We start from the raw sequence: 15,379 nt of genomic DNA, 5'->3' as shown, positions 1-15,379 counted from the left end.
AACATTGACGGATACCTTTGCTAGTCTAATATAAAAGGGGCTCGGTCTTGGCATGCCTGCATCTGTCCGTCAACAATTCTCCTATAAGGGATTTATATGCCGTGTGGTACGTATGCTCGGCATCAATTCGGATCGCCATCTTTTTATCAATCGGATGCTTTGCAATCTGCAAACAGTATGACATAGTTGAGTAATGTGAGGATAGATGGGCTGGTTTCAATTTATATCAAAACAAAAACTCTTCCTCCTTCATCTTCTTCTTCACTTATAATATTGGTGAGTCTCATTCAATCCCATTTCTCATACCGATTAGATTCAGAAAATGCTTGCTATATTCAATATTTCTTCTTTCAACATTTCCATTTTATTCATACTAGTACACCCGCTCACTACGGGAGTGGAAAAACGGGTCATTCCTCTTTGGGGTATGTAGATTACAGTCGATCTATGGTCGGATCTCAAGAACATTGGGTGTGTGTTCATTTACCAAGTTTCTTATGGAGAGATCGCCAAGTGGTTTAAGCATTTGAACAAGCAATCCATTCAAAATCGTTAAGGAAAGGCTGACTTGGCAAGCGCTGGCTAGCTGCTTGGTAAAGGAGCACAACCCGAGCTTCTCCCTTTCAGTTTTGTATCAAACAGCAGGAGTGAGTTTCAAAAGTTCCCCACGAAAAATGCCACGGTAGCGGCAGAAAGGGCCATGTTATTAACCCAACATTTGTGGGTTATATAGAGTACCATAGATCTTCGCTCAGTTCTGTAAGTAAACCTTACTTCACGGATGTTGGGATTCCTCCAAATTTCTTCATTTACTATGATAAAGAGCATTAGCAACTGTTTAAAAAGCTAAGCATACGTGTTTGTGGTGTATAATATTTTACTTCCTCTTGCTCCCATGGAAATGCCATTATAACTATAAGCTATTTATACACGTTATCACTGCAGGAAAAACGCCTTGGGGGAAGTGGGACATTATTAGTAATAATATTGTTTTGTAATAACATTAACAATATGCGATTATCATTAAATTTGTTATTAAAAGTGTCTTTGGAAAAACGTCACGATAAATCTTTTTCTTTGGACAAATGCCACGATAAAGCTAATTTAACATTGATATACACCTCAACACGCAACGGCAGTGGCGGGGAAAACTCGCTCGTGGGAGAAAAACCCCTTGGGGAGGGGGGCAAATGAATGCGCTACAACCTTCATTATGTAACCCTTCGTCATCCTGTCAAGTTTGGTTGAGATTAGATAAGTAACGACGGAATGTATTGGAGTCAAAAATTCATCAGTCAGACAGACAGACACGAAATGGCGTATTTTAGTAGGTTAACAGCAATATATCACCCTATCAAACAGTATTTCTGATTATACACCACCTTTTAAAGCACAAAGCAGGTCGCTCTACTTGCAACACAAGTGAGAAAATGATACTAACACAAATTTATTCGTACAATTTTTAAAAAATGAAAGTTAATTTTTATTTATTTTCTCTTTAAAAGCATCGGTCAAAACACTATACCTTGTGTTTACATGTCAGCCAAAAAGGCAGAATCCCCCTCTTCCCCTCTGCCCTGTATTTTTCATACGCGATGGGTGGCGGACTGATGCGACATGGTGCTTCATAGAGGGGATGATGCACGTAACCTCAAAAATTCCTCTCACGTGCATACATAAATGTATCTCTATCTACAAGATTGGTATTCCAGTCAGCAAGTGACTGGTCTTATATATATACAGACTTGGCATTTAATATGGAATATTTTTTATGTGGGGGTGAACTTACTTTTCAAGATGTCTTAGAACCAAAAGTTCATTGGAATTATGTTGAAATTATTCTAGATTTTGTTAATGTGACCTTTAAAAGAAACAAAAACCACATTTGACATTTCGAAACAAATAAATTGATCCTTGAAAGTGATGTAAACTGATATCGAACTCAATTCATGGACAGTACTGTGTTAAACTTCTGTACGTTTTCCAGAAGTATCTCTTTATTTTGCACATTAGCCAATTTTTTGTTAAACACAAACAAAAGTTAAATTACGACTGGGATTACGGACAGTTAAATTACAGTTCAGTACTTCGTGTAACCCCCACGAGCATTCAGGAGAGCACGTACATGTTGAGGCATGCTGTTCACGAGATTTGCCAAGGTTTGGACAGGAATCGCTTGCCATGCAGTGCCAATAGCCTGATGCAATTCACGCACAGTGGTCGGCTACTGGTCCAGGTGGTCGATTTGACGCTTTAATTCTGCCCACAAGTTCTCTATCGGATTTAAAATCCGGGGACATGGCAGGCCACTCCATATGCTCTACACCACGGTCAGCAAGAAAGTGTTGGATCATGCGAGCACGATGAGGCCGTGCATCATCATCTTGGAAGACAAAGTTTCCTCGAAAGGCTGCATGAGAAAATGGAAGCAATGTTTCTTCCTGAATGGCCCTGTACTTGAACTGGTTCAGGTTTCCATTCAGAACAACCAGGTCAGTTTTGCCCCCTGCATGAAAAGCAGCCCAAACGGTCACCCCACCACCTCCAGCTTGGACTCTTGGCACTATACAATCTTTGTTGTCGGCTTCATGCACTTGTCTGCGCACTCAGACGCGGCCATATTGACGATAGACCAGAAATCTAGACTCGTCACTGAAGATCACGTGATTCCAGTGTCCTGGCTGCCATTGACGGTGCTCTCTGGCCCACTGCAATCGGCGCTGGCGGTGTTGTCTGGTCAGGCGTGGCTTTCTCAGGGGACGCCTGGCACGATAGCCTGCTTGAACCAGTCGTTGGTTGACTAGCCTTCTGGATACAGGCACATTTGTCAGTTGCTGCCACTCAGCCCTAAGCCGATTAGCTGACTTGGTACGGCCATTGTGGACTAACCGGTGCAGCTGGCGATCATCCCTCCTTGTGGTTCTGCGGGGACGTCCTGGCCTCGGTATTGGAGTAGGGACACCCCTCTGATCATTTCGTTTCAGGATCTTTGACACCTGACCTTGAGTGATGCCATACTGCCGAGCAATAGCACGCTGTTTCATGCCGTAATTTCGTAAAGCCACCACTCCATGACAAACAGCATTGTCGAGTTGACGGACCATCTCCAGAGGAAGCGGCAATAACTTTTGGAGACGTGCAGCAGTTGTTTTCCACTAATACAGAACGCAACAAGCCTTGTATACCCGACTGTGAAGCCAATCATCAAATGCACCTGTCTGTACATTTTGCCACGCCATCTGTGATATAATCCTGTTGTTGACTTCTTGCTGCGACAGACAATCAGTGACATGGTTCTTTTAACAAATAAATCACCAAAGTGTAAAAGAAACTCACCAGATTGATATCCCGAGTTCAGAAATTAAACCCAAGTCAAGAAAAAAAAATATTCCATATTAAATGCCAAGTCTGTATATATACACACAGATACTTTGAGACCTGGCCTGAGACAGGAGACCTGTCTCCAGTCCATCTCCTGAAACCCACCCAAGTGTGGAGATAACAGTCAGCAACAGCAACTTGCGCGCACGCACGCACACACACACACACACACACACACACACACACACACACACACACACACCTCCTTTATAAAGAGTGGAGATTAATAAGCTCCATCGCAAGCCTTAGACATTGTATAAATAAAAGGAATGGTTGCAACACAATCAAAGATAAGAAATTCCACATGCACCACACATTCCAAAAGGATTCATATAATCTACTTTTGATGTTCCAATAAAACGATAAGAAAAATAATGAATCTGAAGATGTTTTTTTAAATCACAGGAAAAGACCTCCTCGCCTTCCCGAGTCGGCTGTAAAAAATTGAAATGTTGAAGCAGATTGTGAAATGTGATACCTCTGACTTGGCCACCATCAACATGGTCCACACACGCTTCAATTTCTTGGTTTTGCCAGAGGCCTCCTCCTGCAGGCTTGTGTACTTCTCCTCGATATCCAGACGCTCTTGCTGCAAACAAGATATGTGCAAACATTCCGGGGTGTCCAACAATCAGTGTTTATAGATTGTAACATGAAACAACAGAAACATCATCGATACAGTAAATGTAGCACGTCTTAATGGTTTGAGTGAATAAGTTCAATAAAATGATAAAAGTGGATTTTTTTTTTAAAATCATTATAGTGCGAGTACAAGATCATGTGTTTTCAAGTTATACTACCTGTTTTATTTAAACCTTCAACGTTCCTGTGATATGATTATGTTGAGCAGTTACAGGACAATTACTAAGCCGAGGCCCACGAGTACCTATATCAGGAACGATGGGATAACTTCGTTGGATCATGTGTTGTATTGCAACCGCAAGGAGTTTGAAGATGGATAGCTTGCTTTAAAATGCAATAGACAGCCACTGCAGGGTGTGGGTGTAATCTGTAGGTTACCAGGAGTCACCATGCACCCGGACCGCCACCAGCGCCCTACTTTCAGGTTACCAGGAGTCACCGTGCACCCCCACTGCTACCAGCGCCCTACTTTCAGGTTACCAGGAGTCGCCGTGCACCCCCACTGCCACCAGCGCCCTACTTTCAGGTTACCAGGAGTCGCCGTGCACCCCCACTACCACCAGCGCCCTACTTTCAGGTTACCAGGAGTCGCCGTGCACCCCCACTGCCACCAGCACCCTACTTTCAGGTTACCAGGAGTCACCATGCACCCCCACTGCCACCAGCGCCCTACTTTCAGGTTACCAGGAGTCACCGTGCACCCACACTGCCACCAGCGCCCTACTTTCAGGTTACCAGGAGTCACCGTGCACCCCCACTGCCACCAGCGCCCTACTTTCAGGTTACCAGGAGTCACCATGCATCCCCACTGCCACCAGCGCCGTACTTTCAGGTTACCAGGAGTCACCGTGCACCCACACTGCCACCAGCGCCCTACTTTCAGGTTACCAGGAGTCACCGTGCACCCCCACTGCCACCAGCGCCCTACTTTCAGGTTACCAGGAGTCACCGTGCACCCCCACTGCCACCAGCGCCCTACTTTCAGGTTACCAGGAGTCACCGTGCACCCCCACTGCCACCAGCGCCCTACTTTCAGGTTACCAGGAGTCACCGTGCACCCACACTGCCACCAGCGCCGTACTTTCAGGTTACCAGGAGTCACTGTGCACCCACACTGCCACCAGCGCCGTACTTTCAGGTTACCAGGAGTCACCGTGCACCCCCACTGCCACCAGCGCCGTACTTTCAGGTTACCAGGAGTCACCGTGCACCCACACTGCCACCAGCGCCCTACTTTCAGGTTACCAGGAGTCACCGTGCACCCCCACTGCCACCAGCGCCCTACTTTCAGGTTACCAGGAGTCACCGTGCACCCACACTGCCACCAGCGCCCTACTTTCAGGTTACCAGGAGTCACCGTGCACCCACACTGCCACCAGCGCCATACTTTCAGGTTACCAGGAGTCACCGTGCACCCCCACTGCCACCAGCGCCGTACTTTCAGGTTACCAGGAGTCACCGTGCACCCACACTGCCACCAGCGCCGTACTTTCAGGTTACCAGGAGTCACCGTGCACCCCCACTGCCACCAGCGCCCTACATTCTTGGTATAAACATGTTAATTAGGATCTTGACAAAGAGAAAATGTAGCCCCTTATACACCCTAGTTTTACCATGGACCCATGTGTACCCAAGTGATGCTTTTGAACGGTTTCTTTGAGTTCAATTTCAAAGGGGTATGGGCAGTGAAGTGAGTATTAACCATACTGTACCAAACACTTTCCTCCTCCCTCCCCCCCCCCCCCCCCCCCCCCCCACTTAACACACTGCTGGAAAGAGTACAGTTCCCTATTCCCTTTCTTTTGGTGTCAAACACAGCACTGTATATAAAAAGGTATAAAATACAGTACTGTATATAAAATGGTGTCAAACACAGTACTGTATGTAAAATGGTGTCAAATACAGTACTGTATGTAAAATGGTGTCAAATACAGCACTGTATATAAAAAGGTAGAAAATACAGTACTGTATATAAAAAGGTATAAAATACAGTACTGTATATAAAATGGTGTCAAATACAGCACTGTATATAAAAAGGTATAAAATACAGTACTGTATATAAAAAGGTATAAAATACAGTACTGTATATAAAATGGTGTCAAACACAGCACTGTATATAAAAAGGTATAAAATACAGTACTGTATATAAAAAGGTATAAAATACAGTACTGTATATAAAATGGTGTCAAACACAGTACTGTATATAAAATGGTGTCAAATACAGTACTGTGTATAAAAAGGTATAAAATACAGTACTGTATATAAAATGGTGTCAAACACAGTACTGTATATAAAAAGGTATAAAATACAGTACTGTATATAAAAAGGTATAAAACACAGTACTGTATATAAAATGGTGTCAAACACAGTACTGCATGTAAAATGGTGTCAAATACAGCACTGTATATAAAAAGGTATAAAATACAGTACTGTATATAAAATGGTGTCAAACACAACACTGTATATAAAAAGGTATAAAATACAGTACTGTATATAAAATGGTGTCAAACACAGTACTGTATGTAAAATGGTGTCAAATACAGTACTGTATATAAAATGGTGTCAAATACAGTACTGTATGTAAAATGGTGTCAAATACAGTACTGTATATAAAATGGTGTCAAATACAGTACTGTATATAAAATGGTGTCAAATACAGTACTGTATATAAATGGTGTCAAATACAGTACTGTATATAAATGGTGTCAAATACAGTACTGTATATAAAATGGTGTCAAATACAGCACTGCATATAAAATGGTGTCAAATACAGTACTGCATATAAAATGGTGTCAAATATAGTACTGCATATAAAATGGTGTCAAATATAGTACTGCATATAAAATGGTGTCAAATTAGTACTGCATATAAAATGGTGTCAAATACAGCACTGTATATAAAATGGTGTCAAATATAGTACTGCATATAAAATGGTGTCAAATACAGTACTGCATATAAAATGGTGTCAAATATAGTACTGTATATAAATGGTGTCAAATACAGTACTGCATATAAAATGGTGTCAAATATAGTACTGTATATAAATGGTGTCAAATACAGTACTGCATATAAAATGGTGTCAAATATAGTACTGTATATAAATGGTGTCAAATACAGTACTAAAGCGCGGCGTTACGCGCGCTGCTTGTGAGCAAGGAGGAAGCGGACAAGCGGTAACATATAAACGTCTTTATTGTAAGACTACACTGTAACACTGTACTGTCCCGGGCTGGGCGCCCGGTGTATATCATGAGGCCACGCCTACCCCTGGTGCGTGGCCACCGCCCACTTGGTGCGCGGAATGATGTCACCACGCCAGTGGGCTTTTGTGTCCGCCACACGCGCCCCCCCAGAATTCCCGCGCACCTGGAGGGCCAGTTTGCGGGGCAGACGAATGACCCGGCCGAAGCGCCCCCTGGCGATCGGCGGCGTCCGGGGTGCAGGGATGCCAGGTGGGATGCCCCTGGCTGCCCCTGGGATGGGTGCAGGACCGGGGGGCGGCGTGGCGGCGGGGCTGGGCGGTGCCGGGGGTCCGCCCGCAGGAGGGCGGCCCCGACGTGGGGGTCGGGCCACTGGCGGTGGATGGTCCACATCGAGGTGGGCCGGCTTGAGGCGGTCTACCGAAACGCGGTCAGGAGTACCGCCGATGTCCAGGGTGAAGTGCTTCGCCCCGGTCTCCAGCACGCGGAAAGGCCCGTCGTACGGGGGCCGCAGTGGTGTCCGATGGGCATCGTGGCGGACGAAGACGTACTCCGCCGTGCGAAGCTCCGGGGCGACGTGCGTCGGTGGGTGCCCGTGGCATGCCGTTGGCACCGGGGCGAACCTCTGGGCGGTCTCTTGTAGAGCGGAGCGCTGCTGTGCCGCGGACCATGGTGCCGTGGAGTCGGGGAGGAACTCGCCCGGCACCCGCAGCGGTTGCCCGAAGACCAATTCCGCCGCGGATGCGCGCAGGTCCTCCTTGGGCGCCGTCCGGAGGCCCAGCAGGACCCAGGGGAGCCTGTCGACCCAGCCGCCGTCGCGGAGGGTGGCCCGGAGCGCGGCCTTCAATGAGCGGTGAAATCGCTCACACAGGCCGTTAGCCTGGGGATGGTAGGCCGTGGTTCGGTGCAGCCGGACCCCGAGCCCCTGCGCAACCGCCCCCCAGAGCTCCGAGGTGAACTGGGGGCCGCGGTCGGATGAGATGTCTGAGGGGGCGCCGAACCGGGCGACCCAGGTGGCGATGAAAGCCTGCGCGACATCGGCCGCCGTTGTCGACGCCAAGGGCACGGCCTCCGGCCACCGGGTGGTGCAGTCCACCATGGTGAGGACGTAGGTGAAACCCCGCGAGGGGGGCAGAGGTCCCACCAGGTCCACGTGGACGTGGTCAAACCGGCGTTCCGGCACCGTGTACGGGGCCAACGGGGCCTGGGTGTGCCGGTGCACCTTGGCACGCTGGCACGCGAGGCACGTCCTGGCCCAGCCGCGGACGGCCTTCCGGAGGCCATGCCAGACGAACTTGTCGGCGATCAGCCTTTGGGAGGCCCTCGCGCCCGGGTGGGACAGGCCGTGGATGGCGTCAAACACCTGGCGCTGCCAGCCCGCGGGCACGATGGGGCGAGGACGCCCGAGGGAGACGTCGCACAAGAGGGCCGCGCCCGCGCCGTCAAACGGCACCTCGGTGACGCGGAGGCCCGTGACGGCGGTCCGCAAGGCCTGGACGTCGGGGTCAGCGGCCTGGTCCGCTGCCATCCGGGCATAATCGATGCCGAGGTGGACTGCGTGGGCGACGGCCCGGGAAAGGCAATCCGCCACCGGGTTGTCCTTCCCCGCGACGTGCTGGATGTCCGTCGTGTACTCGGACACGGCCGAGAGGTGACGCTGCTGCCGGGCCGACCACGGCTCGGTGACTTTGCCCATCGCAAAGATCAGCGGCTTGTGGTCGACGAAGGCAGTGAACGCCCGGCCCTCGAGCAGATGGCGGAAGTGCCTGACCGCCAAGTGAAGTCCGAGCAACTCGCGGTCGAAGGTACTGTAACGGCGTTCGGGCGGGCGAAGCTGCCGGCTAAAGAACGCCAGCGGTTGCCAAGCTCCACGCACCCATTGCTCATGCACTGCGCCCACCGCGTAGTCCGAGGCATCGGTGGTGAGGGCGATCGGTGCATCGGGCGCCGGGTGCGCGAGCATGGTGGCGTTAGCCAAGGCGAGCTTCGCGCCCGTGAACGCCGTGTCCATCTGCTCGGTCCAGGTAACGTCGCCTTTGCCCGGCTTACCTCGGAGAGCTTCGTGCAGGGGGCGCAGGAGCTGGGCGATACGGGGCAGGAACCGATGGTAAAAGTTCACCATGCCCAGGAACTCCTGCAGCCCTCTGATCGTGCGGGGGCGCGGAAACCCCTTCACCGCCTCCACCTTGGCCGGTAGGGGGACGGCTCCGTGCCTGGTGACACGGTGCCCCAGAAAATCGATTGTGGCGGCGCCGAACCGGCACTTTGCGGGGTTCACAATCAGGCCATGCTGGCCCAGGCGTTCGAAGAGCGTGCGGAGGTGGCGTAGGTGCTCTTCACGGGACGCGCTGGCGACGAGGATATCGTCCAGGTAAACGTAGACAAAATCCAAGTCGCGCAGGACGCTGTCCATCAGTCGCTGGAACGCCTGAGCCGCATTCTTCAGACCGAAGGGCATGCGCAAGAACTCGAAGAGTCCGAATGGCGTGATGACCGCCGTCTTCGGGATGTCCTCCGGCCTGACGGGGACCTGATGGTAGCCGCGTATGAGGTCCACCTTCGAGAAGAAGGACCTGCCCGCCAAACGGGCGGAAAAGTCCTGAATGTGGGGGACGGGGTAGCGGTCGGGAGTCGTGGCGTCATTGAGACGGCGATAGTCCCCGCACGGTCGCCATCCCCCGCCGGGCTTCGGCACGATGTGCAGCGGCGACGCCCAAGCGCTCTCTGAGCGCCGAACGATGCCGAGTCGCTCCAGGGTAGCGAACTCCGCTTTTGCCACCGCCAGCTTCGTCGGCTCGAGGCGGCGTGCCCGGGCGTAGACCGGTGGCCCGACGGTGGGGATGTGATGGGCCACCCCGTGCTTGACGGCCCCCGCCGAGAAGGTGGGCCGCGTGAGGGCCGGGAAGCCGGCGAGGAGGCGGGTGAATGCGTCCGCTGCCGGAAGCGTACAGACCAACGTGGCCGGAACCGAATCGTTCGGCAAGCCGCTCGTTGAGCTGGGCAACGCACAAGCGAGCGAGCTGAACGTCTCGGCCTGGACAAGCCGTCTGCGCTTGACGTCGACCAGGAGCCCATTAGCGCACAGGAAGTCCGCGCCAAGCAGTGCCATGGGCACGTCGGCGGTGACGAACGTCCATCGGAAAACCTGCCCTCCAAACCGCAGAGAGAGGCAGCGTTTTCCGTACGTACGGATGGGCGTCCCGTTCGCGGCAAGCAGCGCGGGGCCCCCACCCGCGGCGTGCTTGTCTGACGTGCCGGCGGGAATGACACTCACCTGCGCTCCCGTGTCGCACAGGTAACGGCGCCTGGAGAAGCTGTCCGTTATGAACAGCAGGCTGTTCGAATGGCCGGCGCTCATCGCCACTATTGAGCGCCGGCCCGGGCGTTTCCCGACCCGTTGAAGGAGCACGGCGGATGACACCGCCGAGCTTCGTGGCCGAACTTGGCGTGGAACCAGCACCAGGTGGTGGAGCTGGAGGAGCGCGGCTGGCTCCGCCAGGCCGGTGGAGTTGGCGGGTTTCCCCGCGGTGGCGGTTTTCGCCGAGGCGGTGGGCGGGGCGTGGCGGCGTTCACGAGGTGCGTATCAGCATGCTGCTGAACATCAGCGTGCTGTAGAAGCTGATGCTGTGGAACATGCTGCTGAACATCAGCGTCGAGGGCCGTGACGGCCACGCCGACGCTCGCCCGCATGTCCGAAGCGGCGAAGTACCTCTCCGCCTCGGCCGCCAATGCTCGGGGTTCCGTTAGCTCGGTCCCGGCCAACGCGAGGCGGACCTGCGCTGGAAGTTGGCGCCGGAAAAGCGCCCGGAATAGCGAACCGGGGGCTTCGTCGCCCAACAGTGACAGCATATGGTCCATTCGGACCGACGGGCGCGTCTCACCGAGCTCGGGGAGATCCAGGAGGCGGTCGGCCCGTGCGTCGTCCGTAAGGCCGAACGTGGCTAGGAGTAGCCGCTTGAGTGCCTCGTACTTGTGGCCGTTCGGTGGGTGGCGAAGGACGGACACAACTCGAGCGGCCGTGCCGGGCCCGAGGGAGGCGACGACGTGGCAATAGCGCGTGTCATCGCCGGTGAGGCGCCGAAGCTGAAATTGGGCTTCGGCCTGGACGAACCAGACTTCGGCCTGAGCCTCCCAAAATTCCGGAAGTTTGACGAAGTCGGCCATGGCGATGGCGTCGCGTGTGGAAGGATCGCTCCAGCAGATCCAACGTCGAGGGTCACCAGTAAAGCGCGGCGTTACGCGCGCTGCTTGTGAGCAAGGAGGAAGCGGACAAGCGGTAACATATAAACGTCTTTATTGTAAGACTACACTGTAACACTGTACTGTCCCGGGCTGGGCGCCCGGTGTATATCATGAGGCCACGCCTACCCCTGGTGCGTGGCCACCGCCCACTTGGTGCGCGGAATGATGTCACCACGCCAGTGGGCTTTTGTGTCCGCCACAGTACTGTATATAAAATGGTGTCAAATATAGTACTGCATATAAAATGGTGTCAAATACAGTACTGCATATAAAATGGTGTCAAATATAGTACTGCATATAAAATGGTGTCAAATATAGTACTGCATATAAAATGGTGTCAAATACAGCACTGCATATAAAATGGTGTCAAATATAGTACTGCATATAAAATGGTGTCAAATACAGTACTGTATATAAATGGTGTCAAATACAGTACTGTATATAAAATGGTGTCAAATACAGTACTGTATATAAAATGGTGTCAAATACAGTACTGCATATAAAATGGTGTCAAATACAGTACTGCATATAAAATGGTGTCAAATATAGTACTGCATATAAAATGGTGTCAAATATAGTACTGCATATAAAATGGTGTCAAATACAGCACTGCATATAAAATGGTGTCAAATATAGTACTGCATATAAAATGGTGTCAAATACAGTACTGTATATAAATGGTGTCAAATACAGTACTGTATATAAAATGGTGTCAAATACAGTACTGTATATAAATGGTGTCAAATACAGCACTGCATATAAAATGGTGTCAAATACAGTACTGTGTATAAATGGTGTCAAATACAGTACTGTATATAAAATGGTGTCAAATACAGCACTGCATATAAAATGGTGTCAAATACAGTACTAAAGCGCGGCGTTACGCACGCTGCTTGCGAGCAAGGAGGAAGCGGACAAGCGGTAACTTATAAGCGTCTTTATTTCAGGAGCTCACTGTTACACTGGCGCGCTCCGGGCTGCGCGCCCGGTGTATCTCATGAGGCCACGCCTACCCCTCGGGCGTGGCCACCGCCCACTTGGTGCGCGGAATGATGTCACCACGCCAGTGGGCTTTTGTGTCCGCCACACGCGCCCCCCCCAGAATTCCCGCGCACCTGGAGGGCCAGTTTGCGGGGCAGATGAATGACCCGGCCGAAGTGCCCCCTGGCGATCGGCGGCGTCCGGGGTGCAGGGATGCCAGGTGGGATGCCCCTGGCTGCCCCTGGGATGGGTGCAGGACCGGGGGGCGGCGTGGCGGCGGGGCTGGGCGGTGCCGGGGGTCCGCCCGCAGGGGGTCGGCCCCGATGTGGGGGTCGGGCCACTGGCGGTGGATGGTCCACGTCGAGGTGGGCCGGCTTGAGGCGGTCTACCGAAACGCGGTCAGGAGTACCGCCGATGTCCAGGGTGAAGTGCTTCGCCCCGGTCTCCAGCACGCGGAAAGGCCCGTCGTACGGGGGCCGCAGTGGTGTCCGGTGGGCATCGTGGTGGACGAAGACGTACTCCGCCGTGCGAAGCTCCAGGGCGACGTGCGTCGGTGGGTGCCCGTGGCATGCCGTTGGCACCGGGGCGAACCTCTGGGCGGTCTCTTGCAGAGCGGAGCGCTGCTGTGCCGCGGACCATGGTGCCGTGGAGTCGGGGAGGAACTGGCCCGGCACCCGCAGCGGTTGCCCGAAGACCAACTCCGCCGCGGATGCGCGCAGGTCCTCCTTGGGCGCCGTCCGGAGGCCCAGCAGGACCCAGGGGAGCCTGTCGACCTAGCCGCCGTCGCGGAGGGTGGCCCGGAGCGCGGCCTTCAATGAGCGGTGAAATCGCTCACACAGGCCGTTAGCCTGGGGGTGGTAGGCCGTGGTTCGGTGCAGCCGGACCCCAAGCCCCTGCGCGACCGCCCCCCAGAGCTCCGAGGTGAACTGGGGGCCGCGGTCGGATGAGATGTCTGAGGGGGCGCCGAACCGGGCGACCCAGGTGGCGATGAAAGCCTGCGTGACATCGGCCGCCGTTGTCGACGCCAAGGGCACGGCCTCCGGCCACCGGGTGGTGCGGTCCACCATGGTGAGGACGTAGGTGAAACCCCGCGAGGGGGGCAGAGGTCCCACCAGGTCCACGTGGACGTGGTCAAACCGGCGTTCCGGCACCGTGAACGGGGCCAACGGGGCCTGGGTGTGCCGGTGCACCTTGGCGCGCTGGCACGCGAGGCACGTCCTGGCCCAGCCGCGGACGGCCTTCCGGACGCCATGCCAGACGAACTTGTCGGCGATCAGCCTTTGGGAGGCCCTCGCGCCCGGGTGGGACAGGCCGTGGATGGCGTCAAACACCTGGCGCTGCCAGCCCGCGGGCACGATGGGGCGAGGATGCCCGAGGGAGACGTCGCACAAGAGGGCCGCGCCCGCGCCGTCGAACGCCACCTCGGTGACGCGGAGGCCCGTGACGGCGGTCCGCAAGGCCTGGACGTCGGGGTCAGCGGCCTGGTCCGCTGCCATCCGGGCATAGTCGATGCCGAGGTGGACTGCGTGGGCGACGGCCCGGGAAAGGCAATCCGCCACCGGGTTGTCCTTCCCCGCGACGTGCCGGATGTCCGTCGTGTACTCGGACACGGCCGAGAGGTGACGCTGCTGCCGGGCCGACCACCGCTCGGTGACCTTGCGCATCGCGAAGATCAGCGGCTTGTGGTCGACGAAGGCAGTGAACGCACGGCCCTCGAGCAGATGGCGGAAGTGCCTGACCGCCAAGTGAAGCCCGAGCAACTCGCGGTCAAAGGTACTGTAACGGCGTTCGGGCGGGCGAAGCTGCCGGCTAAAGAACGCCAGCGGTTGCCAAGCTCCACGCACCCATTGCTGGTGCACCGCGCCCACCGTGTAGTCCGAGGCATCGGTGGTGAGGGCGATCAGTGCATCGGGCGCCGGGTGCGCGAGCATGGTGGCGTCAGCCAAGGCGAGCTTCGCGCCCGTGAACGCCGTGTCCATCTGCTCGGTCCAGGTAACGTCGCCTTTGCCCAGCTTACCTCGGAGAGCTTCGTGCAGGGGGCGCAGGAGCTGGGCGATACGGGGCAGGAACCGATGGTAAAAGTTCACCATGCCCAGGAACTCCTGCAGCCCTCTGATCGTGCGGGGGCGCGGAAACCCCTTCACCGCCTCCACCTTAGCCGGCAGGGGGACGGCTCCGTGCCTGGTGAGACGGTGCCCCAGAAAATCGATTATGGTGGCGCCGAACCGGCACTTTGCGGGGTTCACAATCAGGCCATGCTGGCCCAGGCGTTCGAAGAGCGTGCGGAGGTGGCATAGGTGCTCTTCGCGGGACGCGCTGGTGACGAGGATATCGTCCAGGTAGACGTAGACAAAATCCAAGTCACGCAGGACGCTGTCCATCAGTCGCTGGAACGCCTGAGCCGCATTCTTCAGACCGAAGGGCATGCGCAGGAACTCGAAGAGTCCGAATGGCGTGATGACCGCCGTCTTCGGGACGTCCTCCGGCCTGACGGGGACCTGATGGTAGCCGCGTATGAGGTCCACCTTCGAGAAGAAGGACATGCCCGCCAAACGGGCGGAAAAGTCCTGAATGTGGGGGACGGGGTAGCGGTCGGGAGTGGTGGCGTCATTGAGACGGCGATAGTCCCCGCACGGTCGCCATCCCCCGCCGGGCTTCGGCACGATGTGCAACGGCGACGCCCAAGCACTCTCCGAGCGCCGAACAATGCCGAGTCGCTCCAGGGTAGCGAACTCCGCTTTTGCCACCGCCAGCTTCGTCGGCTCGAGGCGGCGTGCCCGGGCGTAGACCGGTGGCCCGACGGTGGGGATGTGATGGGCCACCCTGTGCTTGACGGCCCCCGCCGAGAATGTGGGCCGCGTGAGGGCCGGGAATCCGGCGAGGAGGCGGTTGAATTTGTCCGCTGCCGGAAGCGTACAGATCAACGTGGCCGG

The 15,379-nt window shown here is 54.4% G+C and overlaps 1 protein-coding gene across 1 annotated transcript in view; it reads right to left on the bottom strand.

Annotated features, from left to right (window-relative positions):
• KIF3A (kinesin family member 3A) overlaps positions 1-15,379 on the bottom strand; it is a 407,615-nt gene that overhangs the window by 145,131 nt on the left and 247,105 nt on the right. Inside the window, exon 12 of the mRNA XM_078775379.1 lies at positions 3,860-3,970. Within this exon, the coding sequence (XP_078631505.1) occupies positions 3,860-3,970 (111 nt within the window). The remainder of the gene's footprint in view (positions 1-3,859; positions 3,971-15,379) is intronic.

This window comes from Myxine glutinosa, chromosome 4 (assembly GCF_964187855.1).
Source record: "Myxine glutinosa chromosome 4, kmMyxGlut1.1, whole genome shotgun sequence".
NCBI lineage: Eukaryota > Metazoa > Chordata > Myxini > Myxiniformes > Myxinidae > Myxine > Myxine glutinosa.
This window is presented reverse-complemented; position numbering and strand designations above follow the sequence as displayed.